Source organism: Phoca vitulina, unplaced genomic scaffold (assembly GCF_004348235.1).
Source record: "Phoca vitulina isolate PV1807 unplaced genomic scaffold, GSC_HSeal_1.0 scaffold29, whole genome shotgun sequence".
Lineage (NCBI taxonomy): Eukaryota > Metazoa > Chordata > Mammalia > Carnivora > Phocidae > Phoca > Phoca vitulina.
The window spans coordinates 22,704,510-22,732,263 of record NW_022589732.1 but is presented as its reverse complement, the minus strand read 5'-3'; the positions used below and the strand labels follow the sequence as shown (position 1 = coordinate 22,732,263).

Sequence of the window (27,754 nt, the reverse complement as noted above, 5' to 3'; positions counted from 1 at the left end):
ATTACTTGTGCATTTAACCTTTGATTCAACATCACAATTCGAAGTATCTATCCCCAAAATACAGAAAGATAAGGTTATTTATCAAGGATTTACTTGTAATAGCAAAAGCATATTACACATGCATAGAAGTTGAGGGGAAGTAAATATATACATATCGTCTTACTTTTTCTAAAATCACTGGAGTAACAAAAAAAAGTTAAAAATTTTAAACAAAAATAGATATATTCATATCTCTTCCACTACTTAGCCTCCATAATATTATATTTTATGTAATACAGATATTATTTGGATATTTGGGTTGTTTCCAATCTTCTTACTAATACAAACAATGCTTGAATGAATCCCTAAAAATCTAAAGTAAAATGATATACACAAACCCAACTATATATCAAGTTCATGGAATAACGATTCAGGGAGAAACTATTTCAAGTAGGAAAAAAAGAAAAAAAAAATCCTCAAACTGTTTTCAGTAATTATATTGTCAGTGGTAGAATTATTATTCTGAAACCTTCATAGAACAAGATAATCCCATCAACTGTTGCATCCCCAACGGTAACCTCTATCATTAAGACTTCACCAAGCAGTTCTGGTTTTACAATACTAGGTAAGGCATATTATTTTGCATAAAACATTCAGGTAAAGAAAACCAATCATTTCACATAAAACCTGTTCAAACATTCCAGTTTTCATCTGAACTTTTATCTTAATCCCATCAATCCATACATTACTATATTCTCTCAGTCTAAAAGTAGCCACAGTTAGGACATCATCAACAGGTTGGTTTTTTTTTTTTTTAATTATTTATTTATTTATTTATTTATTTATTTGACAGAGAGGGAGACACAGCGAGAGAGGGAACACAAGCAGGGGGAGTGGGAGAGGGAGAAGCAGGCTTCCCACTGAGCAGGGAGCCTGATGCAGGGCTCAATAATGACCTGAGCTGAAGGCAGACGCTTAATGACTGAGCCACCCAGGCGCCCCATCAACAGGTTTTGATACCAAAGCACATGGGGTTCCTATGTTAAAGAGTCCCAGAAAGGTCTCGTTTACACACAGTCACCATTTTACCCATTTGTATACATAAGGCCTTAGGTCCCCAGAGGGGAAGAGTTAAGAGCCAAGGGACCCAGACCCTTCTTCAATCTTCATTTTGACTAACCTACCAGACCACTGTCCCAGGTAATTCCAGGTCAGGTTCCTCATTTGCATCTTTGCCTTTCACCTTTTAAATTCTCCCAAACTAAGATAAATAGGGGGTACTTATTTAGGGCCCTTTAAGGGTATGGGACCAGCACTGGCTTCCATTGGTACACTTGATCTTCAATAGTGCTGCATTAACACCTCTGCTTCAACCTCATCAATGTTTGGTATATTCATCCCATTTCTAATAAACATCCAGCCCTGAAAGAACAAGTCCCTAGGCTCTCTCCCCTTCTGTCTTTCCCTCCTTTCTTGTTAATGATTTTTTTTTTTTTTTTGATCTTTAGTACCTATAAGGGAAACAGAGACAGCAAATATGACAAAGTTTCTTGAACAGTTGCTTGGTTTTACAGCATGGTTACATAGGATGCCCATGTAAAAGGGGCCCCCTTAATCATAGCAGTTACCATGATCTGGGTAAGGAACGTATTCAGTAGATGACTATCCCAATCACCATAAAGCCAGTCCAGCATGGCTTGCTATAAGGTGTACAGCCACTTCATCTTGGGTTTTCCACTAGGCATTTACAGAGGAAAGACAGTCTCTCTTTTCAGGTAAACAAACTTCACAGCAGTTTTTATCCAGTCCACCAGGCTACCTGCTCCCTTGGTAATAACCCACTGTATATAGCCATTTGTGACTGTTACATAGTAAGCTGTGGGTCTTATATCAACCATTCTCTTCCTCTTTATAACATTCAAAACCAAAGATACTAACCCTAAATTAGTCATTCTCACGATCCATTTCAGTAAAAATTCTTCAAGAAGCTGATGATGAACAGATCCACAAAATGAGACAACTCCTCGGCACTATAACCACTGGTTTCAGAAGTTTCTTGGTTTTGCCCTCCCTCCAACTGGACTACTTTTCTGGTAACCAGAGGTCATAGCAATACTGTCTGTTGTCCTAGAATAATTTTTCCCATTGCAGGTGGCTTCAAGACTACTGGTTGTAGTTCAAACTGACTGAAATCTAAGCTTGCCTCCGCATCAGAATCAGCTCCAGAACTCTACATTACTTTCATTTTAGCTATTACACATAACAATAATCAAGAAATTCTGTATTTAGCTTGTTTCTTATGTATGTATCCAGTGAGCCATCTCATTGGGAGTTGAATATCATCATTTCTAAATTCCATCCCATAACTTTTGCCTTTAGTAATGGATCACAGCACAGCTACAGTTTCATATCATGAATGAATATATAGCCATCTAAAAATAAAAAATTCTGCACTCCTTTGCCCCTTCATCCTTTCTCTTCTCAAATTATGTTTCAGTGAGTCAGGGTTGATATAGCAAATTTCACTTTTTATGGTACAAACTCCAATGACTTATCATGCTAACGATCCAGAGTTAAAACAAACTTCCTAAGTTAAAAGCACAGTCTTCCAAAGACTGACCTCAATTCAGACACCACTAGCTAAAACTCAGGGGTTCCCAGGCCCTAACCTTCTGATCAAGTGGCTACATATCCAGAGGTTCCCAGTACTCCCTCAGGTTCAATAATTCACTAGAAGAACTCACAGAACTCAGGAAGGCAATACACTTTACAATTACAGTTATATTACAACAAAAAGTGTATCAATCATGCCCAGCCAAAAGAAGACACACATAGGACAAGGTCTGAGATGATCCCAAACATAAAACTTCCGTATTCTCTCTCTTTGGAGCCAAAAGAGGTCACTTCATTGGTACAGTGATGAGTAACAATATGCATAGAGTATTGTTAACTAGGGATGCTCATCTGTGATTCAGTGTCCAGAGTTATTGGAGTTTCATTACATAGGCATGATTGATCAAATTACTGGCCATATACTGAACTCAATCGCCAGCCCACTTCCTCTGCTCCCCAGAGGTGAGACTAATTTTATCTGGCTCAATGCCCCAACCCTATAAACACAGGTATGATTTTTCTTGCATAGTTTACCCCCATCCTGAGTTACCTCATTAGCATTAACTATTAAGGCCAACATGAACAAAAACACTCCTGTCACTTGAGAAATTCCAAAGGTGTAGAGATTCCCATGCACAAACTAGATACAAAAGCCAGCTGAATTCTTTGTTATACAACACAAGACTTACTATAAGACAAAACAACACAATAAGACAACATGTTATTGGCTAAAAATAAACATAGGGTGCCTGGGTGGCTCCGTCGTTAAGTGTCTGCCTTCGGCTCAGATCATGATCCCAGAGTCCTGGGATAGAGCCCCGTGTCAGGCTTCCTGCTCAGCAGGGAGCCTGCCTCTTCCTCTCCCTCTCCCTCTACTGCTCCCCCTGCTTGTGCTGTCTCTGTCAAATAAATAAATAAAAACTTAAAAAAAAAAGAAGAAACACATAGATCAAGAGAACAGAACAAAGTTCAGAAGAAGTAGACCCACACAAATATACTCAACTGATTCTGACAAAGAGGAAGAAGAAACGGTTCAATGTAGAAAGGACAGTCTTTTCAACAAATAGTGCTGCAACTCTTAGACAAAATTATATGCAAAAAAATTGACCCAAATACAAGTATTAAACAGAAATTAACTCAAAATGGATGACAGATCAAAATGTAAAGTACAAGACTATAAAACTTCTTAAACAAAGTAGAAAACCTACATGACCTTGGGTTTAATAATGATTTGTTAATTACAATACCAATAGCATTATCTTTGAAAGAAAACATTGATAATTTGGAATTTATTAAAACTTCTGCTCTGTGAAAGACATTTTTAAGAGAATGAAAAGACAAGGCACAGACTAGGAGAAAATACTGTAAAACACATATCTGATAAAAGATTTATATCCAAAAAATACAGAGAACTCTTAAAACTCAACAACAAGAAAACAAATCAATTAAAAAATGGGCAATAATCAAAAGGAATGAGATCTTGCCATTTGCAATGACGTGGATGGAACTGGAGAGTATTACGCTGAGCGAAATAAGTCAAACAGAGAAAGACATGTATCATATGACCTCACTGATATGAGGAATTCTTAATCTCAGGAAACAAACTGAGGGTTGCTGGAGTGGGGGGTGGGGTGGGAGGGATGGGGTGACTGGGTGATAGACACTGGGGAGGGTATGTGCTCTGGTAAGCACTGTGAATTGTGCAAGACTGTTGAATCTCAGATCTGTACCTCTGAAACAAATAATGCAATATGTTAAGAAAAAAAAAAAAAAAGAAGAAGATAGCAGGAGGGGAAGAATGAAGGGGGGGAATTGGAGGGGGAGACGAACCATGAGAGACGATGGAATCTGAAAAACAAACTGAGGGTTCTAGAGGGGAGGGGGGTGGGAGGATGGGTTAGCCTGGTGATGGGTATTGAGGAGGGCACGTTCTGCATGGAGCACTGGGTGTTATGCACAAACAATGAATCATGGAACACTACATCAAAAACTAATGATGTAATGTATGGTGATTAACATAACAATAAAAATTTTTTTAAAAAATGGGCAATAGATCAAAAGTGACACTTCACCAAAGATATACAGATGACAAATAAGCATATGAAAAGATGCTCAGCATTATTATGAGGGAATTGCAAATTTAAAAACAATGAGATACCACTGTACACCTATTAAAATGCCTAAAATCCAAAACACTGACAATACCAACTGCTGATAAGAATGCAGAGCAACTGGAACTCTCACTCACTGTTAGTGGGAATGCAAAATGGTACAACTTTGCAAAATAATTTGGCAGTTTCTTTTAAATAAGGCTTTTTTAGCCTTACCCCATGAGCAAGCAACTGCACTCTTTGATACTTTCCCCAATGATTTAAAGAAACATCTATACACAGGGCTCACTTTGGCAGCACATATACTAAAGAAACATTTACACACAGAAATACCTGCATGTGGATATTTATGGCAGCTTTATCAATAATGGCCAAAAACTGGAAGCAACCAACATTTCCTTTGGTGAATGGATAAACGAACCGTGGTACATCCATACAATGTAGTATTATTTATCAATTTAAAAAATGAGGTATCAAGCCACAAAAAGACATGGATGAATCTCAAATGCATATTGCTAAATGAAAGAAGCCAGTGTGAAAAAGATACACACTGTACGATTTTAGTTATATGGCGCTCTTTAAAAGGCAAAACTATGGAGATAAATCAGTGTTTGCCAGGGGCTCAATGGGGAAAGCAATAAACAGATGAAGTATAGGGAACATTTTAGGATGGTGAAACTACTCTTTATGATATTGTAATGGTGAATACAAAACATTAAGCGTTTGTTAAAATCCACTGAACTTTACAGCACAAGGAGTAAACTTTAATGCATGCAAATTTGTTTAAAAATCTTTTAGGAAGTCAGCGTCCCTGGAGGGAGTACAGAATGTGACAAAAGTCTGAATGTATTTATTACAAATGTATGACGCAAACTCACTGAAGGGGATGAGTGGTATAAGGTGCTGATCTAAGTAACTTCAGAAATGAATGGAGTCTAAGACTAAAGGCTAAGAAATTCTATAAGCACTGTACTCTAGTTGATAAAGGTGTTTCCTGTCGGGGTACAAACTAACAATTCTGAAATGATTAAATATACTGGAATTGAACAATTACATAAATGGATGGCTGAGAGTAAGCAGTTTTCTTCCTCTTAGAGTGGGAGGTTACAAACAAGCAAGGGGAAAAAGCAAGAATGATGCACATGGTAATGGATTAGAATCGGACACATCAATATGTGAACTCATGTTTAGCTCAAAATATAAAAGGTTACATACAGAAATATTTATAGATATGTGTATATACACAGGTTGGTACACACACATATATCTCTTCTTTCAGCTGACAAAATCTAGAACCAAAACCCTGGTTGCCACATATCTTACATGCAAATTTTGGTTTCTAATACAATTCTCCAATTAGAAACTAAGGCTCTTTGGGGGTGACTGGGTGGCTCAGTTGGTTGAGTGTCCAACTCCTGATTTTGGCTCAGGTCATGACTCTGGGTCGTGAGATCAAGCCCCATGTTGGGCTCTGCGCTCAGCAGAGAGTCTACTTGAGATTCTCTCCATCTCCCTCCTCATGCCACTCTTGCTCTCTAAAATAAATAAATAAATCTAAAAAAAAAAAAAAAGAAACTAAGGTTCTTTGGAGAAAGGGCTGATTCTAAGACTGAGGCAGGAAATATACGAGATGAGTCTGGAGCATCTTACAATGCCAGAAAGTTAAAAAAAAAAAAAAAAAAAAAGCTACCCAAAACCAAAATAACAAAAAACACAATGACAGGGGTATGAATTAGAACCAAAAGTATAAAATATGTAATCCATACTGATATAAAGAAATGAGGGAATAAATAAATGAGGAACGAGACAAATCCTTTCCATCTTGCAGTAGAAATCCAAATAATTTATATAGAGATACTCCACACTTAATGAGGTGGATCATAACTAGCTATTCCTTAAGTGTGTGCTGCCCAAAGTGATGTTTCCCAAAGAGTACAGTATGGAAAGAGAGAAGAAAAGAAAAACTTTCACTGTGGAGAAACCTGAAAAACACTATCTCATGCCAGGGTCAACAGCAACAATGATGAGTCATATTGACAGTATGCATCCCTGAGAGAATGCACTTTAACTCTGTGGTCTTCTGCCCAAAAACATATTTCCCCAGTCTAATCATAAGGAAAGCATGAAACAAACCCCAGGTGGGCAACATTCTAGAAAATATCTAACTAGTAGTACTCTTCAAAAATGCCAAGGCCATCGAAATCAAGGAAAGTCCAAGACACTGTCACAACCAAGAGCAGTCTAAGACATGACTACTAATTATAATACATATCCTATATGGAATCCTAGAACAGAAAAAGAAGGGGAAAACTGAGAATATCCAAATAATGTGGACTCTAAGTAATAAGATATCAATATTGGTTCATTAATGTAGCAAATACGCCATATTAATATAATATGCTAATAATAGGGGAAACTGGATGTGGGATAAACAGGTACTCTTTATACTATCTTTGCAATAATTCTGTAAATCTAAAACTCAAAACTGATGAATCATTGAACTCTACATCTGAAACTAATGATGTACTATATGTTGGCTAATTGAATTCAAATAAAAAAAAACCTAAAACTCAAAAGTTTACTAAAAATTGAGTATTTACTAGGATCTTAATGATATTAAGAAATGACTTATTTTTTAAAGGTACAGTAATGAAATTTAGCTATGTCTGAACAAGAGTGCTTATCTATTAGTAAAACATTGAGAAATAACTAATTATTAAGGCATAGTGAAATATCTACATATAAATGTACAAGTGTACATTTACATATAAAAATTTTAGGGGTGCCTGAGTGGCTCAGTCAGTTAAGTGTCTGCCTTTGGCTCAGGTCATGACCGCAGGGTCCTGGAATCGAGCCCTGTGTCAGGCTCCCTGCTCAGCGGGGAGTCTGCTTCTCCCTCTCACTCTGTGCCCCCCACCCACCGCCCGGTTCATGCTCTTTCTCTCTCTCAAATAAATAAATTTAAATAAATAAATATTTTATATTACATTATTGTATCACATAAATCATGATGATGTGTAAGACTCACTCAAATTAATCCTGTTTGGGGAGAGGAGTGGGTGAATCGGGATATAAATGAAAAAAGGCCATGATTTTGATCATCCTTTAAGTTGAATAGCTGGTATAGTGAACCCCCTTGACTCTTCTCTCTAGGTTTGAATAGGTGTGAAATTTTCTACAAAAAATTAAGTAACTGCCTGATTTAAAAATTTAACATAAAGGGCCAGAAGACAGACTCTAAGAATTAATCTCTCAGAAAGACAAAGGACAAAAAAATAAATAAATAAATAATAATAATAATAATAGAAGAAGAATGAACAGAAATAGAAAAACAGGAGAGAATGGAAGCTCATAAGCTCATGTGAGATATAATAACCAACTATTAGAAGTTCTAGGAAAAGGGCACAGAAACAAGGGAGGGGATAAAATAATAAAAAAAGAAAATAAAAGAAAAATTTCCAGATTTGAAAAGGATAATGGATCAAACTCCTCATTTAAGAAGGCTTCAAAAATTCTTGTTTGTGATTATCTCATAGATACCCAAAACATATGAGTGAAAATGAATCCAGACTAACACTCAGCCTCAGTAACTTCTAATCCAGAGTTCTTCCTTGTCTCTCACTCCCACCACAATATTAAAAAATCCCTGCTCAGAGAGATTTCAGATGTAGTACTGCTACAAGACTCTACCTGAAATAAAGGCTGAGGCAGTTAGTCTAACCGTAAAGAAAACTCCAATGGCCAGATGTGATGACAGTGACCAAGTTTAAATAAGCTTATAAAATATCACTACAATACAAACATTTTACAGAAGAAATTTCCTTAAAATAGAGCTTGTTCCCAGACCAAGAGAACAGAACAACAGGGCTCTATTGACATTTCTACACAAATTCTTTACAAAGAATACCCTATGACACAAAACTCTTAAAAAAAAATTTTTTTTTAATTAAATGACCACTCATCATTGTTATTTCCTGTGAATTATGTAACTAGAAAGAGAAGACTTCAGCTATAGCTCAATGCTTTATAAATTTCTCTTTTGCTCTCAAGAAATGCTCATCTTAGATTTTCCTCCATTATTCCCAGGAACAAACCCACCTTAATACCCAGGAACACCTTACAAAAATAAACACAGTATACAGGGTCACAAATCTAAGAGCTCCAGAGGAAGAAATGACTACTCACTGTTTCATTTTGGGATCTCCATGCTGAAATTATGATTTCTCACAAAATATTTTAAGAATTCTACTGCAATAAAAATAGGAATTCCGGAGAAATGAAATAATTTTCCTGATAAAGAGAATAATCCCTGGAATAATACCTGTGAATATGTTAAGTTACACAGCAAAAGAGGAATTAAGGTTGCAGGTGGAATTATGGCTGCCAGTCAGCTGACCTTAAAATAGGGATTTTATCCTGGATTATCTAGGTGGGTCCACTGTAATCATCTTTAGAGTGCAAGAGAGAGGCAGAGGAAGAGTGGTGAAAGAGATGCAGTGTTGCTGGCTTTAAAGATGGAGGAAGTGGGGAGGGTCATAATTCAAGGGCAGCTGCTTGAAACTGGAAAAGGTTAAAAAAAAATAAAAATAAAAAAGGATTCTCCCCTAGAGCCTCCAAAAAGAACACAGCCCTGCTGACACCTTGATTTTAGCCCACTGAGACCTGTATCTGACTTCTCACCTACAGAACTATAAGATAATAAACGTGTGTTGTTTTAAGACACTAGGTTTGTGGTAATTCGTTAAAACAGCAAAAGAAATCAAATATATTCTGTTTCTTTAATTCTATAATAAGACATTTCTGTTTCTTCTGTTTTTGTTTTTTAAGATTTTATTTATTTATTTGACAGAGAGAGACACAGCGAGAGAGGGAACACAAACAGGGAGTGGGAGAGGGAGAAGCAGGCTTCTCGCTGAGCAGTGAGCCCAATGTGGGGCTCGATCCCAGGACCCTGGGATCATGACCTGAGCCGAAGGCAGACGCTTAACGACTGAGCCACCAAGGTGCCCCATGTTTCTTCTGTTTTAAATCCAATCCTATTCCTATTGCCTGAGAACTTTATAGGTTTAAGTATCTGTTCCCTCCTTTCTGTGGTACTTCCCAGTGGGCTGAAAGAGACAAAGGCCAACACATAAGCACATCACCCGATGAAAAGGAAGGAAAGATGAGTCAGTGTGTGATCCTGTGTGGGACTTCTACTGGAGGTAGGTAAACTGTCTCTGCCCTGCCAGTCTTGTAATATGTTGTAGACTTTGGCAAAAAACCCAAGTCAAATTCTGCTTGACTTGACTTAGATCTTTTTAAAATTTACTTTAGCCTTTACAGGTTTCAGATGAACAATTTTAGCCACACTGATTATAATGGTGGGTGGCAGATTTCAGTTAACATGTATGTTTGTTGAGAGCTTAGCTGAGCTATTCCATCATATTGCTGCCTCGGCTTACATTTTTGGCCAAGCTGCCTGCAAGGGCCTTAAACTGACACTAATCCCTTGTACAAGTACAAGCCCTAGATAACAGCCCACAGTCACAAGCAAATGTTAAGTTCCTTGCCTCCCAACACCTTCCCCTTGTGTGGCCCTTAGGTAAAACCCCTGTGAAGCTTACCAAAACTCTTGCTCTTTATGGTCTAACTGGACAATCCACCTTACCCCAAAAAGGAACCCCAAAGCACTCCACCCATAGACCCTAATAAAGGCAGGTGCCCCAGTTCCTCACTCTTTCTGCCTGTACCCTGCCTTGACCTTCCTGGGTGGTCCCTCAAGACAAGGGGTATACTTCCTCCACAGCCTGTGAGTAGTAAACTTCTCTTTGTTTCTCTTGTGGTCTTTTGGCTCACCATCCAGCACCCTGGAGGCTCTACTTAAAAATGTTGATTTAACAAAATCATAACAATGTTTAATAAATTGAAATGCCAAATGCATTGGTGATCTGGTGTAGTACTCTTGTTGGATGATGGAAAAATGAATGTATTTAATGGCCCCAACTCCTTCAGTAGTCTGAATTTCCTTGAGATTCAATTTTCTGTCCTTAAAACCAGTCAAGTTACCGTGCATCACTGAGTGCCCATTTTAGCTGAGCATCAGACTTATTGCACATTACATCAAATGGAGTTTAATATGCTGTTTTCAATGCCTAAAATGAATGTTCATCCTCTCTTTTCCTTGGCCAACCGGTCAACTTTGTATTCATTCACTGAAACTCAACTCAGACATAACTTCCTCTTTGAAATCTTCCAAACACACACACACAGAGTTAACCTCCCATCTGCATTATTTTGAGACCACATGCATACTAATCATAGCATGCACATCACTTATAAAATTACAGTATGATAATTTATTTATATCTGCCAATCATACTAGACTTTGTATTCAGTAAGGACAAAGATAACCTTATCTGTATCAGTATCTTCAGCACTTAACAGTATGTTTGGAACACAGTAGAAGCTCAATACATAATTACTAAATTAAACTTCAGATTGTAATAAACAATCCATAAGAAATAATGTAGAGTGAAGAAAAATATTGTGTTTAAAGGGTCATCACAACTATATTTGATAAATTTAAACTTTTTTTTCATATATAAAAGTTACATTAACAGGTCAAAAAAAACCCTACATTAATAATTAAATGCAAATGGAAGATTTACTAGTTTGGCAAAAAAAAATAAATTAAAAAAAATTTAGTTTCCTTATCTCATTTTATCCCCTTATCTTAAAAAAAAACAAACAACAAAAGCTGAGTTGGATTAAATCCTTCTATGTGTTCAAGTTCTGTATGCTATATCACAGCACAGCTGAAAGTATCAGTATCAGTTTAAAATTTTCATTTACCTATATGAAGACGGTCTCAACTTTCTGTAAGCTGTCCCTCCACTATGACATCCATGCTAATGTCACATTTTTAGTTACTTGTACCTTGCCATTATGACACGTGGTACCTTAGAAACTTACTTTGTGAACAGGTTATGTCACAATATGAATGGAAAAATACTGAATAGCATTAAACAGTACCTTTAAGTTTTTCTATTTATCTCAAATTAAATGGCATGTCATCACAGCACCCATTCCAACGAGTATATATTGAGCACTTACTTAGTGCCAGAAACCTAAGAGTGATGAGAGAGATAATGAAATATCAAGTATATTCCAGTATATTCTCCTAATAATAGGAGATTAAAAGCAACCAGACAGACCAGCATAAGAACCAGTCAAAGGAGTTTAGATTTGACATTAGAAGTAATGGGAAAACCAACAGAAAAATAACAAGTCAAACTAACAATTTAGGATGATTTGGGCAGAATGAATAGAACCAACAATATTAGTCAGAACTTCTAAAAATGAGGAGGTAACACTTTTCTCCCCTACAGTTAACAAATAATTCAATTTTACCAATTGCACCCACTAAACCTGTTTTCAAAATCACCCACCCCTCTAGATCTCCATTTTGCTACCACTTTAGCCCAAGCCACTACCATCCGTCTTCAGGAACAATAGCTTCCAGCATCTTGTCTAGCTCCCTTCTAATTCAATCTTCATACAGAGCATTTTTTAAATGTAAATCAAATTATGTCCCTTTCAAGCTTAAAACCCTCCATCAGTTCCCCTTCAATTTTTAGGACAAAGATCCAAATCCTTTGAGCTCCATAAGAGCCTGTACTTATAGCCTCCTCTCCTGCCACTCCTCCCTTCCATGTCAGTGCTCAAGCTATAGTAGCCTTCTCATAGTTCCTCAAATATTCCATAATCCCTTCCTGCCTCAAGGCCTTCTCATATGCTTTTTACTAAAACAGGTAACATCCTTGCAACTACATATACCCTTTTAACCCTAGGGCAACTTAGCCTAAATATCATTTCCAAAAAACGCCTGACCTAACACCCACACTAGACCAGGTTTTCCAGTAACATACTTTCATACTTTGTAATTCTCCTCTGTAGAACTTTCCCCACTTACTAACTGAAGATAGTTACTAAGTTAGCTAAATATTTCAACCACATCGGCCTCATTAGGACACAAGCACCACTAAAATAAAAGCTATAGCTGCCTGATCAATGTATCCTCAACATCTTGCGCATAACATTCAAATATGTTGAATGGATTGATGGATGCCTTCCACTGGAGGCCAGAGAAAGAATGGTGCTAGAAATAACAAAAAGAAAAGTGAAAGCCTAAAGAGCTTACATAGACTTATACTGAGTTTGAAAAATTAATTTCTGAATCTTTAAAATTATCTGTAGTGTTCTAATGCAGGAGTCAGCAAACTTTCTTAAAAGACCAAATAGTAGGGGCACCTGGATGGCTCAGTCAGGTAAGCGTGTGACTCGTGATTTCAACTCGGGCCATGATCTCAGGGTCCTAGGATCGAGTCCCACATCGGGCTCCACCGCGCTCAATGTGGAGTCTGCTTGTCCCTCTCTCTCTCAAATAAATAAAAAATAAATAAAATCTTAAAAAAAAAAAGACCAAATAGTAAATATTTTTAGGTTTGTGGGCAATACAGTCTCTGATGCAGCTATTCAATCCTGCCATAACAGCATGAAAGCAGCCACAGACTATATATAAATTAAAAGGTATGGTTGCACTGTAATAAAACTTTATTTACAAAAACAGGTTGGCAGCCTGAGGCTACAGCTTTGCTGGCCCCTATTAATATATCCCAAAGAAACAGGAGGCAGAAATTAAACAAAAAAAAATAAAACTGTTCTTTCATTTTAAACTCATAAAGAAGCTTTTCTTGAGATGCCATACAAATTTTTCCCCAAACTTTGAACTCAAAATGGGTTAACATGTATTAATTAAAAGCACACATGGAATCTTCCTTTAATGGTCAGAATTAAGTATATCTCCTCTCTTAATGTGGATAAGTTTCTGTTGAGGCAGCAATTGTCTCTTTATTCACATGTATTTCTCAGTAACTAGAGTACAGAGCACACAGTGGAAATTTAAAACACATGCTGAACAAATGAATGATCCAACCACAAATTAGCCTTTCCCCTTTTCATTCTTCTAGTCTACTATAGTTTGGTGCAGAGACAAGAGGAGAAGCAATTAATCTGTAAATTTCGATTTTCAAAAAAGATAGGGACACCTGGTATCAAGCATCTGCCTTCGGCTCAGGTCATGATCCTGGGGTCCTGGGATCGAGTCCTGCATCAGGCTCCTTGCTCAGCAGGGAGCCTGCTTCTCCCTCTGCCTGCCGCTCCCCCTGCTTGTGCATGCTCTCTCTGTCAAATAAGTAAAGAAAATCTTAAAAAAAAAAAAAAGATATTCTCCAGTAAGACTGAAAAGGAACAATTTTCCAAAAGGCAGACATTTAATAACAAAGAGAAAACAGAATACAACAGTGAATAGCACCTTCTTTACCTTAAAGAAGAAACCCAGTATAAATTTATGGTGCCACATCGTACAGTAGAGACAATAAACTGGGAGCTGGTTTATTCCAACTTCTAATTCCTCTGTGTCTCTTAAGTGATTGTGTGACTTAACTTTTCTAGGCTTCAGTATCCTTATCTATAAAATTAGTGGATAAGAGTAAATGATCTCTATGTCCTCAATTCTACAGCATCTAATTTTTCTGTATATAAAAGACTCAATATAGCACTGCCAAGTGGATGAATAGAAACAAATGCAAAATCTCATAAACTGAATAATGAAGGGTGGGAAAGAGTAGTAAACAATCTCCATTGTGATAGGTATGACCAATAGATCTAAAATGAAAATTCAGAGTAAATGTATAAATTCCCAGAATATATATTGGTCCAATGTCCAAGAAAACAAAAGCTGGGAGTTATAAAGTAATCCCATCCTCCTTTTATTTAAAATCATAGTTCATAGTGCAGCACACCTAGCATGAAAATACAAACATACACACACAAGCTGCTATAAGTTATTTCCAGTTATTGGAAGATATCAAATATTACAAGTAAAAATATCAAATATCTCCAAATAATAAAACCTATGATTAGCTACAGCAATGACAAACCTTAGTGAAGGCCACTTCAATAACTATGTCATCAGTTTAGAGTAACTTAAATTGAAAAAAATGAGTTTGGCTAAACTGTGCTTAAAATTTACTATTTTATTTTTAGTACTAGAGCTAAATTTGTCAACTTCAAAATAATATAATAATCGTATTATTTAAAAAAAACTCTAAGGCAAGGTAGAAGAATAATGGCCACCTCAAAGATGTCCATATTTTAATCCCTGGAACCTGTGAATATGTTAGGTTACATGGCAAAGAAGAATTAAGGTTACAAATGAATTAAGATTGCCAATGAGGAGACCTCAAAATAGGGCAGTATACTGGATTATCCAGTTGGGCCCAATGTAATCACAAGGGTCCTTAAATAGAAGAGGGAGACAAGGTCATAGTAACATGAGGTGAGACTCAACCAGCCATTGCTGGCTCTGCAGATGGAAGGGGCTATGAGCCAAGCAACGCGGCAGCCTCGAAGCTAGAAACGCAAGGAAAGAGATTCCCCTCTAGGGCTTTAAAAAGGAAAGCTTTGCCCACCTTTTTTTTTAGTCCAGTGAGGGCCTGGGTCCTAAGACAGTAAGATAAGTTTATGTTGTTTTAAGCTATTAAGATTTTTGGTAATTTGTCACAGCAATAAGAAAAAACTAATACACCTATAGATTTATAAATGTGTTTTTAATTAAAGTCTGAATCTGATTACAAAAACAACAATAAAAATCAGAATGCCCAGCATCCTTAATGAGATTTTTCTAATTTCTGAGATTATGTAGTTCTTTATTGCTACAAATACACAACAAAGACAGTATTATATGTGCTATATTTTTTCCAAATAAATACTACTTTTCCCCCTTTGAAAAAGCAGTTTTGCAATAGATGCCTCTTAAATCTTTATGGTTGACCCAATCCCAGATTCTCATAAATCCTTCCAACACAAGACACTGTTCACTTTCCTCATTGATTATAATTAATTTCACTGACCATTATAATAATCTAATTCACATTTCCTAAAAATCAGAGCAGTTCATGTCAAACTCTGAATTTAACCAGTGTTTGAAAAATGAACCTTTTAGCTGTCTGGATACTTCCAGACCCAGATTTTCATATTAATCACATAAAATAATACAGATTCTATAAAATTTACTACATATAGAAGCATTTTTCATGATTTTTATGAATTTTTTATCATTTGCTTTGATAATAAAACAGATACATGTACAGGTCTGGGAATGTTTATACTGTACCTATATTATTAAGATTAAGATGTCCAAGAGCATCTTCATAAATATTCTTTCAAATTGGCAGGTAGGGGTTGGGGGTGAAAGAGTGAGGCATGAAGAGTCAGAGACTGAGCAAGCTAAGGAAGGCATACATACAGAGGGACAGTGAACATGGGCAATTAGAACCCAAGTAATGTGAAAAGAGCATCCATGCCCAGGTGGGCCTAGTACATCAGGGCTTAAGTACATCAGGGGTAATGATGAGAGTGAAGAGGGAGCATTTGAGGCAGGAGGTTGGCCTGGTATGAGATATAAGAATTTAAGCAGAATATATGTGGGGGATGGCCTGATATGGTACATCAGAGCCCAAACACGGTAGAAACATTATCCATGCATGGTGTGTGACCCATTATAGGGGTTTCAGAGCCCAGGTAGGATGAGAAAGACATAAATGGGAAAGAGGAAGTGGTGGTAAAGAACAGAAATCAGTTACATAGAGGGAAACAGATCAAGTAAGTAAATATTTTAAGGATAACAGAAGCCAGGTTTATCACCATCAGAGAAGGGAGGTTGCAAATATAGAAAGAAAATTTGAATGAATCCTGTGGCATTGGATTGGAATTGGAGGTATTAGTATGAATGCATGGTTTTCAATATATATAGATAATGTAGAAATAAATATTGATGTAAATGTGTATGTATATAAATAAACACACACACACACACACACACACACACACACACACTTATATTCCCTCTTTCTGTCCACTGAAGATGCCTGGGAGCAGCAACTTTTCAACAGCAGTAAGTATACCTAGCCCCCAGAATTCGGCTTCAAAAAGAGCATTTTCCATTAAAAGGAACCAGGGCTCTTGGAGGAATGGCTTTCTTTCCCTTTAATACATTTATGTATTTGTGAACAGTAAATAATATTGTTTTATATGTGTTTTTACAGCTTATATAAGTGATACATAATGTTCTGCAACTTCTTTTTTTTTAGTTTTACATTTTTGTGGTACATGTGTATTATAAGTGTAAGTTCATTCATTTTTACTGCTGTATAATATGTATAATATACTGTATAAGATCACTTAAATCTGTTAATTTGTTTCCCTGCTAATGAACATTTAAGTTATCCCTAATAATAATAAGACGACGACGACAACAGTACAGCAACAAACATTCTTATTCATGTCTCTGATCATATATGTTAGGGTTTCTTTAGGATATAAACCTAAGAATAACATTACTGGATCAGCGCATATTTGGATCTTCAACTTTACTACATGTTGCCAAGTATCTTCCAAAAATGATTTAGCAATTTATCCTTCCCAGCAGTGAAGAAAGATTTCTATTGTTCGTCATATTCACCCCACTTGCTATTATCTGACTAAAATTTTAGCCAGTCTGGTGAGTGTGAAATTGTATGTCTCAGTACACATTAGCTATTTACTATTTCATTATCTTCTATCTGTTGTATTATTTTGCCTTTTTCTTATTGATAAGGAAAATTTATCATGTGGTCTGACTTCTAATTCTTGTTAAATGTATCACAAATAATCTCTTAGCCAGTGGCTTTTAACTTTGTTTTTATTTATTATCTATGTCTAGTTTTAAATTTTGATGTAATTAATTTTTTTAAGATTTTATTTCTTTGAGAGAGAGAGCATAAGCAGGGGGAGGGGCAGAAGGAGAGGGAGAAACAGGATCCCCGCTGAGCAGGGAGCCTGATGTGGGACTCAATCCCAGGACCCTGAGATCATGACTTGAGCCAAAAGCACTTAACCGACTGAACCACCCAGGTGCCCTTGATGTAATTAAATTTAGTAATTTTTTTCTTTATGGTTTTTAGTGAGTGTATGTGTGTGTGTGTGTTTAAGACATCCTTTCATGTCCTAGGACCATATAGGTATTTTGCATATTGAGAGGCAATATAGCACAGTGATTAAGAGCCAGGGCTCTGGAACAAGCTAAATTAAAAATCCATGTACTAGCTGTATATCCTTGGATTCTATGTTTATTCCTTTTTTTTAATAAGATGGATATAATAACAGCACCTACCTCTTGGGCTGATATTAGGAAGTACATGCCTGAATAGTGTGAATAGCCATGGTGATACCGGTGTTGAGTATTTTGAGTATCATCTCTGACTATCTCATGGGGTTGCTATAAAGATTAAATAAGGTCATACATATAAGATACTTAATGCCAGGACTATAGCAAGAGCTCAGTAGACATCACTATAATACCGTAAAGATGTTAAAAGATAAGATAATCTGGGGGTGCCTGGGTGGCTCAGTTGGTTAGGTGCCTGCCTTCAGCTCAGGTCATGATCCTGGGATCAAGCTCCACATTAGGCTCCCTGCTCCGCGGAGAGCCTGCTTCTCCCTCTCCTCCCTGCGCATGCTCTCTATCGCTACCTCTGTCTCTCTCTCTCTCAAATAAATAAATAAAATCTTAAAAAAAAAAAGATAAGGTAATCCTGAATAATTTTTTTTTTTTTAGAGAGAGAGCATGCACATGAGTGGGGTAGGGGGGTGGGAGGCAGAGGGAGAGGGAGAGAGAGAATCCTAAGCAGACTCCACACCCAGTGCAACACCCAACACTGGGCTGGACCTCACAACCTTGAAATCATAACCTGAGCTGAAATCAAGAGTCAGACACTTAACCGATTGAGCCATCCAGGAGCTCCCTGAATAACTTTCACCAAGAAATGACAACTTAGATGAAATTGACAAATTCTCAAAAAGCAACACACACAAAAACTATACCTATATATCTTAGTGGGCATATCTACTTAAAACATTATATCTGTTATTAAAAACCTCTCACAAAGGAAACTCCAGGTTCTAAAGTTTTATTTGGTGAATTTGTAGACATTTAAGAAAGGGGAATATCAACTGTCCATAAGTTCCTTTAAAGGGCAAAAAAAACAGGGAATACTTCTCAACTCATTTATGATGCCAGCACAACCCTGATACCGAATGTGAAAAGAAAAGATAGAGCCATCTTGCTCATGAACATAAATGCAACAAATCTAAATAAACTATTAGGATATCAAGCCCAACAACATTTAAAAGAATAATACATCACAACCAAGTGAATTTATTCCAGGAATAGAAGGTGGTTTAACATTTGAAAATCAAGAAATGTAATCTACCACACTAACAGATAACATATAACAGGAAAAAAATTTTTGATGATTTTAATAAATGTAGAGAAAAATTAACATCTACTCACAAAAAAAAAAAAAAATCAAATGAAACAAAGGGAACTTGCTTAATCTGATGAAAGATATCTATAACCACCCCCACCGCACACACACAGAAATTTTAATGGTGGACTATTAAAACTTTGCTGAAATTCTATCACCTTTTCAATTCAACGTTATGTTGGAGGTCCTAACACATCCAATGAAAGGGAGGATGGGAAGATGGAGACTTTGCAAATGGTATGACTTCACAGTATATGTAGAAATTCCAGGCAATTATTAAAACTAGTAAGTGAATTCCCCAAGGTCACTGGAAAAACGGCTCAAAATACAAAAATCAAATATATTTGTACATACAACAAAAACAAAGAAAATAAAAATTTAAAGTGGTACCATTTATACTGATGAAATCAAATACCTAAAAATAAAGCAAATATGTATAAATTTTTATAGAGAACATTAGCAAGAAATACTTCTGAAGTCCCAAGTAAATGGAAGAACACACCATATTCATGAACTGGAAGATTCACTGTAGTAAACATGTCAATTCTTCCCAAGCTGATTTACAAAGTTAATGCAATCCCATTCAAAATCCCTGAAGGTTCTTTGTAGAAATTGACTTGTTCATTCTAATAATTAAAGAGACTGCAAAAGGTGAGCTATGGAAACCTTAGAAAAGAAAAAGCTGTAAGACTTACATTACCAGATGTCAATACTTAAAGCTACAGAAATAAAAACAGTATAGCACTGACACATGGATAAAAGAAGAGACCAATGAACTAAAAGAGAGTCAAGAAATATATTGATACAATCACTGATTTATAACAAAGATAACTCTGCAGTAGAGTAGGGAACAAAAACTTCTCAAAAAAAGAAAAAAATTAATCTTGACCTCTACCTCATAACATGCACAAAAATAATTTCCAGATGTCTCATAGATCTAAATGTAAAAGGCTAAAAAACAAACCTTTTAGAAGAAAATACTGGAACATATCTTTAAGACTTTGGGGTAAATGAAAATTTTGCAGTTCAAAACAGGGCTAACAACAAAGGAAAAAATGTAAACTACACTATATTGAAATTGTTAATTTCTACTCAACAAAAGACACTATTAAGAGATTTTAAAAGCAACCCATATGTATGAAATATATACACATACATGTATATAAATGTGTATGTATATATGTGTGTAAAAAAATTTATATCCAAAATATACGAAGGGGTTTTTACAAACCAAAAAGAAAAAATACAGCTTAATATAAGACATGTCACATAAGAGGATATCCTAAGGGTGAATAAACATAGGTGAAGGTGCTCAACAAGCAGTTATCACAAAACACAAGACAAAAATCTCAGTGCAATACTATACCCCCACCAGAATAGCAAAAATGCAAAAAGACAGACAACACCAAAAGAAAGTGGAATTTCTAGAATGCTCATTTATTACCAGTGGTACTGTACACTGGTACAACCACTTTGGAACACTAATAGCATCTGAAGCTATATACATAAATACCCGATAACCCAGTGGTGCCTCTCCTACATATTTTACCAACAGAAATGCATAAATGTTTACCCAAAAACATGTAGCAAAATCTTCCCAACAGTAGCAGTTGCCAAAAACTGGAAACAACCTGAATGTCTATCAATAAGTGGGATAAAGTAAGTTGTACTACCTTCACACAAAGGAATGTTATATAACAAAACAAGAAACAAACTATAAAAAGTACAAAATATTGACTCAAAGAAGCCAGATATAAAATAGGCATGTTTATAATTCTACTTATATGAAGTATAGGCAAAACTAATCTATAGTGATATAAATCAAAACAGGGTGTGCCTTTGGGGGAGGGGCTGATTGACTGAAAAGCACAGGAAACATTCTGGGGTGATAGAAATATCCTCTATCACAATGTGGATGACTTAAACAATTATATAAAAATATTCAAAATTCTCTGTGCTGTATGAAAAATATTTGTGCGTTATATTTAATGTAAATTATACCTCAACAAAACACTATTCATATTTAAACAAAAAAAAAAATCACCTAGATTCTAGATAAGCACTATGCAAAGTAGTCAGTCTACAAACTGTTTGTTAGGGTCCATGACAAGATAAGGAGGAGCTCCCACCAAAATGCTATCAATGCACTGCTTTTTTCAAAGAGAAAGTTTTACTATGAAAACAGTATCAACTAAACTAAATAGTGGGTTGAACTAAACTGTGTTAGTAGTGACACAGTTGACTCACATTCTAATGAAAGCTCCTTATCTTGACCTGGACCGGAAGGAGCACTGTTGTAGAGAACAACCATGAGGGTGGCTGGGGAACTGGGGGTGAAGGGGGTGGGGACATGGGCTTTGGTGAGAGGGATAGGGAGGCCAAGAAAAATGAGAATATGTTAAAAGTTCTTTTTGGGTTAAGTTTTAAATATTCATTTAAACTACTCTAGGCAAAAAAAAAAAAAAGGAGAAAAAGTGAGACAATTAAAAATAATAAGATGGCAGAATGAAGTCCAAGTATATCAATAAATGCAAACATAAAAGGACTAAACTCACTGGTTAAAAGAAAAAGAGAAATTGTAATTTAAAAAAATTATAACCTATTTGCTATGTATCAAAAGGTTCATGGTAAAAGCATGGAACATACATAAATAAAAATGATAAAATATACTAATATCTGAAAAAAGGGCCTTAAGACAAAAAGCATGAGGAACAGAGAGCACTAAATTATGACTTTAAGTCCAATTTCACCAAGAAAACAATTCTAAACAGGTACACACCTAACAAAATACACTCAAAATATAAAAAGCAAAAACTGATAGAATTTCAGGACAAAAATGGTAAATCCACTATCCCAGTAGGAGATCTTAACACTTTTTGAACATCTACCATCAATTCTCCATCCTTTCTCAGAGTGTTTTCCTCTTAAATCAGAAGCTCTGAGATCTTAAAGACTAATGGTCAATCGAGGTGCATTCTTTTTTTTTTTTTTTTAAGATTTTATTTATTTATTTGACAGAGAGAGAGATAGCAAGCGCAGGAACACAAGCAGGGGGACTGGGAGAGGGAGAAGCAGGCTTCCCGTGGAGCAGGGAGCCCGACGCGGGGCTCGATCCCAGGACCCTGGGATCATGACCTGAGCCGAAGGCAGACGTTTAACGACTGAACCACCCAGGTGCCCCTCGAGGTGCATTCTGAACTCTTTTAGAGGCATCATTAAGTTATAGGAACAGTGAACTGAAAATAGTGGGAACCTCTGAAAAATGTCAGGTACTAAGTGGATTATTGCTGCCATCTGCTGGACACAATGTTCACTCCCACTTTGATCATGCTTTAAAAAGTCCTAGTAAGAAAGCACATAAGGCCCTAAAACTATAATCTTTTCTAAACTTCCTTTATCTAATGAGATAGAGATACTCTCTAAATTAAATATGTGTCCTCTCTATGTCTGTGAAATTTAACAATTCCCTGGTAATGATGTTTATTTTTTCCAAGTCACAGGTTTATGAGAACATAGAAAATTACATTTGCAAAAAATCCACTTGGAATTTAGTATATCCACGAAGACTACCAATTTTCCCATACAACTACTGGAAAATCTTTTTTATATACTGAGTAATTACAATGAGTCACTTTAAACACCCCAACTACACTTTACTCATGTGGCATATTAGCCACATTACGTGCAATGTCTCTTAAAATATGCACATAATAATGTATGGTAGGTCTTCTAGTGCTGACCCATATTTGGTTCCCTTGCCTTCCAGGCACACAGGAAAATTACACTTCTTGCCCAGTTAGTACTTAATAGGGTCAATAGGTTGTGAGTAAAAGTACCATGTGCCATCTGCAGGCCACGGCAAGTAATTGCACATGTGAGACCTAGCAGCATTCTTCCTCTACAACAGTGACCTTTTGATGGGGCCTCAAAAGGAGATGGTGAAGCCACCTTGTTTTGGTGATGGTGAAGATGGTGAAGATGAAAGCAGCTGAGAACACTGAAGTTGCCCTATATAGTTTTCCAGACCTACAACAGACTCTGGAAGAGTAAAAAATAAGCTTTTATTGTGTTAAGCCACTGAGTTAGCACTTAAATGATACCTCAGCATAGCCTAGCCCAGGATTTCTCAACAGTGGCACTACTGACATCTTGGGCTGGATAATCCTTTGCTGTGGATACCACTGTAAGGGCATTAAGCAGCATCCCTGGCATCTTCCCACTATTTGTCAGTAGCACCCCTCAATATGACAACCAAAATTAGATCCAGACGTTGCCTTCCTCCCCAAATTTGAGAACCACTAGCTTAGCTTAACCTGAACATAGTATATCTATTTATATATACGTCTGTGTATATAATGTATGAGAGTGTATTTAACTCAAGTGTCACGTGATACAAATATACGCTTTATTATGTATTAAGGTCAGATGTTTTATAGGCTCTTAACAGGTATGAATTTCCTTTTTTAAACTAGGAGAGCTATTTATAAACTTAAAAAAATCCAAGCAGTATCACAAGTCTTTCCATAGTAAGGTAAACAAAATGTTGCAAAACAATATACAAATTCATACGTACTATGCTGTTCATTTCTGAAGACTCATAGCTCCCAACTGGATGGACATTTCCAATGGGCTCCAAACCCTCTTCATCCCACATGTATGTTCCATCAGAACTATCAGATGGAGAGAGCTCAAATGAAGAACCAGCTCTGTAATCTGTATCTGGTGAAATCAAGTTATTCCCAGAAGTATGTTTTGTACATTCACTCCTGTCTTCAATTGATTTTTTAAGAAGAAAAAGAAAAAAAAAGTTATTAATTCACAAAAATATATTTCTCAAAAATAAATTATAAATTCTAATAATTTAATATATTATAGCAAAAAATGGCAAAAAAGTATTAGTAACTATAGCATTTTCTAAATCCTAAATAATAAAAAAGATCCAGAGATAAAATCTTAAATAACCTACTGAAATGTTTCCTAATACATTATGTAAAAGAAAATTCATGGAGCCATCTTTCACTTCTGCAACATTTCTAAAATTATAAATAAAGCTTCATATTCTTTTAATATTTCCTAAGATATTTACTTTTACACACTGGCCATGAAACTCCTTACTCTGTATATATCATTTAACCTTGCAGTTGCCTCCTCATAAGAGAAACACTTGTTCTGGCATTCACTTCTAACTAGAAGACCCTCGGACAGTCAAGGGTTTTTATGCATTTATATCAATGCGCTGCTTTTTTCAAAGAGAAAGTTTTACTATGAAAACAATATCAACTAAACTAAATAGTGGGTTGAACTAAACTGTGTTAGTAGGCATAGCCTAGACCCTTGACCAGATCACATGCCTACACCCAATCCCTTCAGTTTGCTCTTTTTCAGGCTATATGGGGACAAAGATATATTTTCTCCAGACTTTTAGTACCAGGATGACCAAGTATAAGAGGAAATGTTTAATAGGTACTAATCTCACTTTCTTCAGTTAAAAAAATATAGTTCCTCTGAAAGTATAAGAAATCTAAGTCCTCCTTTAAAAAAATGAAAATTTCCTAGGATAAAAACATTCATTAGATTGGACATAACCTGTATTATTATTAGCTCATTTACCCTTTGGCACAGCTTTACTCTAAACAAACAGCATCTATTACCATAAGGGAAGAGACAGTCTAAAATGGCATGCCACTGTTTAGGGAAGTGTGGGAAAAGAAAAAATTCTGAAGCAGTAGGAATAGGCCTGTACATGAGAGCCAAAGAAGAACAAAGTTAAGATACATTAGGGAAGAGTATTTTTATTGTTGTTTTAAATAGTGAAAAATAATACCAGGAGCAAAAGTCACAGGAAGATAAAAGTTGCCCTACCCCAATTTTATCCAGATCCATCCCTCCACAAAATTGACAGTATCTTGGAATTAATCAAAAGGTAATCCTAAATGAAGTTCAATTATATTATCTAAGAAAAAGCAAACAAACTTAAGAATATTAATATTTACCAGAGACACTTATATCTATCCACTCGTCAGTTTTACTTTTTTCATTTTCCTTGGGGGAATCAAATATATCCTTCGATGGTGCATTTTCATGCTTTTCTTCTTTGAGAGAAATTTCCTCTGGAGTTATTCTAGTTCTGTTGGAGTCTTCTATATCTATAAAATCATCACTAAAGTCTTCACTTAAATCATTCTTATCAGAAGATGACAAAGACGACAAGGAAATATCATCCACATCATCACTCAGGTATCTAATTTTAGCATTATGCTTCATGGTCTGGTCATTTTCTGTTCTATAACTATCATTTTCAATTAGTTCTTGGTCCTTATTAGTAGCACTGTCCTTAGCCATAAGTTCAGCATCTTCTTCTACACATGAATCAGCAGGTGAATTTTTATTACCATCAACGGTGATAGTGCCAGAAAATGGAGGTCGGCTAGATTTCAGTAGCGAGGGATGAACCATCCTATAACCCAAAGTGGAAGTTACACCTGGGCCATTTGGTAAAGCCAACTTTTTTCCACCAGCAGCATAAGGCCTATTAAATCCAAATCCTATGTGATCATTCCCATTGAGTACTTCTGACTGTCGGGAATTTCTTGCTAGCATACTTGACCTCAGAGGCACTCTAATGGGTAGCTGTTGGTTCTGATAAGGCTTTGTAAGATCTGCAGCTCTATTGAAGGAATGTGATCTGGTTATAGATGAAGGTGGAAGGAATGAATTCTGAATGGAATGTGAAAAACTTTGTGACCTTACCATTTTTTCACAAGTAAGAGATTTAATATTGTCTAGGGACTGTGCTAAGCCTTCTCCAGAACTGCTTCTGGTGGCACAGGAGTTTGCTCTAGGCCTTTGTATGCTACCAGCTGAACGGTTCCCATACAATCCATTCAACTGTGATTTTGGAGCACTGACTGAAGAATATGAAGTCCTTCCTAATAATGTGCCTTTGGTGTATTTACCCAAACTAGATGGTCCAGACAAAGACTTTTGGTTTAACTCCTCTGTAGATGACACAAACATAGTGGATGGCTTTGCTAACTTTGATGTGAGTAAAGAAATACTTTTCAAGCCTCCCTTTATCCCATTTTTATCAAACATTCCTTGAGTAGGTGCATGTTTTTCAGGATCAATTACTTTATCGTGTGAAGTTTGAGTACTGTTACGCTCTTCAACACTTTGTGCACTGAGCTGGTATTTAGTTGCCGTTCTCCAATTAAATGAATGGGATGATGGGCAATCAGAGCCATTATTTTTGATGTAACTTTTGACGTTGCTACTCTTGGAAGTTCCCAATAAATTAACAGGGGTCCCATTTGGCATTGGCTGCAGTGTACTTCTCACAGACTTTGTTCCATACTTTGGCAATTTGGAACCCAAAAATGTCTTGATTTGTGTTTTTTCTTCCATGAGCTATAAGATGCATTTGTTCTTAAAATTTGACAGAATCTGAGGAGACAAAAAAGTAGATTAAAGGTTCCTAAATAAGCATAATTACATGGGTTATTACATAATAAGTATATTCATAGACAATGAAATGCAGCAAAGCTCAAAACCTACTTATGATTCCTACAAAGCTCTTAATAAATATTGAATGCAGTAATTAATAAATTAATGTTAGGAGAAACTAAAGAACATTTTTATAAATACTTTTATAAACTTAGGCTATGCATAATGATAGCAAAATCCAGAATTAATGAAACTAGACTGCCAATTTTGACATTATTTTTTTTATTATGTTAGTCACCATACAGTACATCATTAGTTTTTGATGTAGTGTTCTATGTTGACCGTATTTTTTAAAAAAGAAACACTTCTATAAAAAACACATCTTCCAATTTCCAATCCAAATTATTTTTTTCACTTCGGATAGTATTATCTCCTTTAAAAAATAAAATGTGATTTGTTATTTTTTAAAGCATATATGATCTTATAAAAACTGGAATACATTTTTAAAATTCATTACTAAAATCATGGTAGGATGTAGGAAAAAATACAGTAACACCAAAAAAAATTCTTCTGACATTAACAGTGGAGATATCAGGTATCATTTTAAGCAACTATCTCAAAAAAATTTCCAACTGGTAAAATAAATAGATACTACAGTAGGTGTCATGGTGAAAAGTACAATGGTTTTAATCAAGTTGATTAGCCCACTAATCTCAACCTTCCAAATTTATTTTAAAGGTAACACAAAACAACAAACACAACAGGGTTCAATGCACAGACAAGAGCATAAAACTAGAAACACCTAGTGTTCTTTATTTAACTGTTTAATAAGGTATGACATATGTCATGGTCACATGATGAGATTACAAAGATGAGATAGAAATATTAAAATGTTTATCCTAACATTAACAGAAATATAATATGCTATATGCTTACTGCTCACTATATGCTCACTGTGATTATATAAAAATTCTACAAAAGCATACAGAAGTGCAAAATGTGAATAAAAGAAAAATATATGCCTTAGGGTCACTGACAGTTTTTAAAATTATTTTCTTACAACACTGTAATTTGTTGGTTGTTTTTTTAGTAAGCCATCCCTATACTTTAAAAATTGAGAGTTTCTAGAGTATGTATATGTTATTATGTCAAAAGTAAATATTCAGGAAATCATACAGACATTCAAGTAAAGATGGTGGG

General features: G+C 35.8%; 2 protein-coding genes across 5 annotated transcripts in view; both read right to left on the bottom strand.

Annotated features, from left to right (window-relative positions):
* CCSER2 (coiled-coil serine rich protein 2) overlaps positions 1-26,551 on the bottom strand; it is a 151,793-nt gene extending 125,242 nt beyond the window's left edge. For 3 of the 4 annotated variants that reach the window (XM_032423829.1, XM_032423830.1, XM_032423831.1), the window contains exons 1-2: positions 25,105-26,551; positions 23,685-23,881 (exon numbers count right to left, since the gene is read on the bottom strand). In XM_032423829.1, the coding sequence (XP_032279720.1) occupies positions 23,685-23,881; positions 25,105-26,515 (1,608 nt within the window). In that variant the 5' untranslated portion in view covers positions 26,516-26,551. The remainder of the gene's footprint in view (positions 1-23,684; positions 23,882-25,104) is intronic. The other variant, XM_032423832.1, reaches the window with a different exon arrangement.
* Positions 26,519-27,754, bottom strand: part of LOC116644212 — a 49,422-nt gene continuing 48,186 nt past the window's right edge. Inside the window, exon 6 of the mRNA XM_032423565.1 lies at positions 26,519-26,554. Within this exon, the coding sequence (XP_032279456.1) occupies positions 26,538-26,554 (17 nt within the window). The 3' untranslated portion in view covers positions 26,519-26,537. The remainder of the gene's footprint in view (positions 26,555-27,754) is intronic.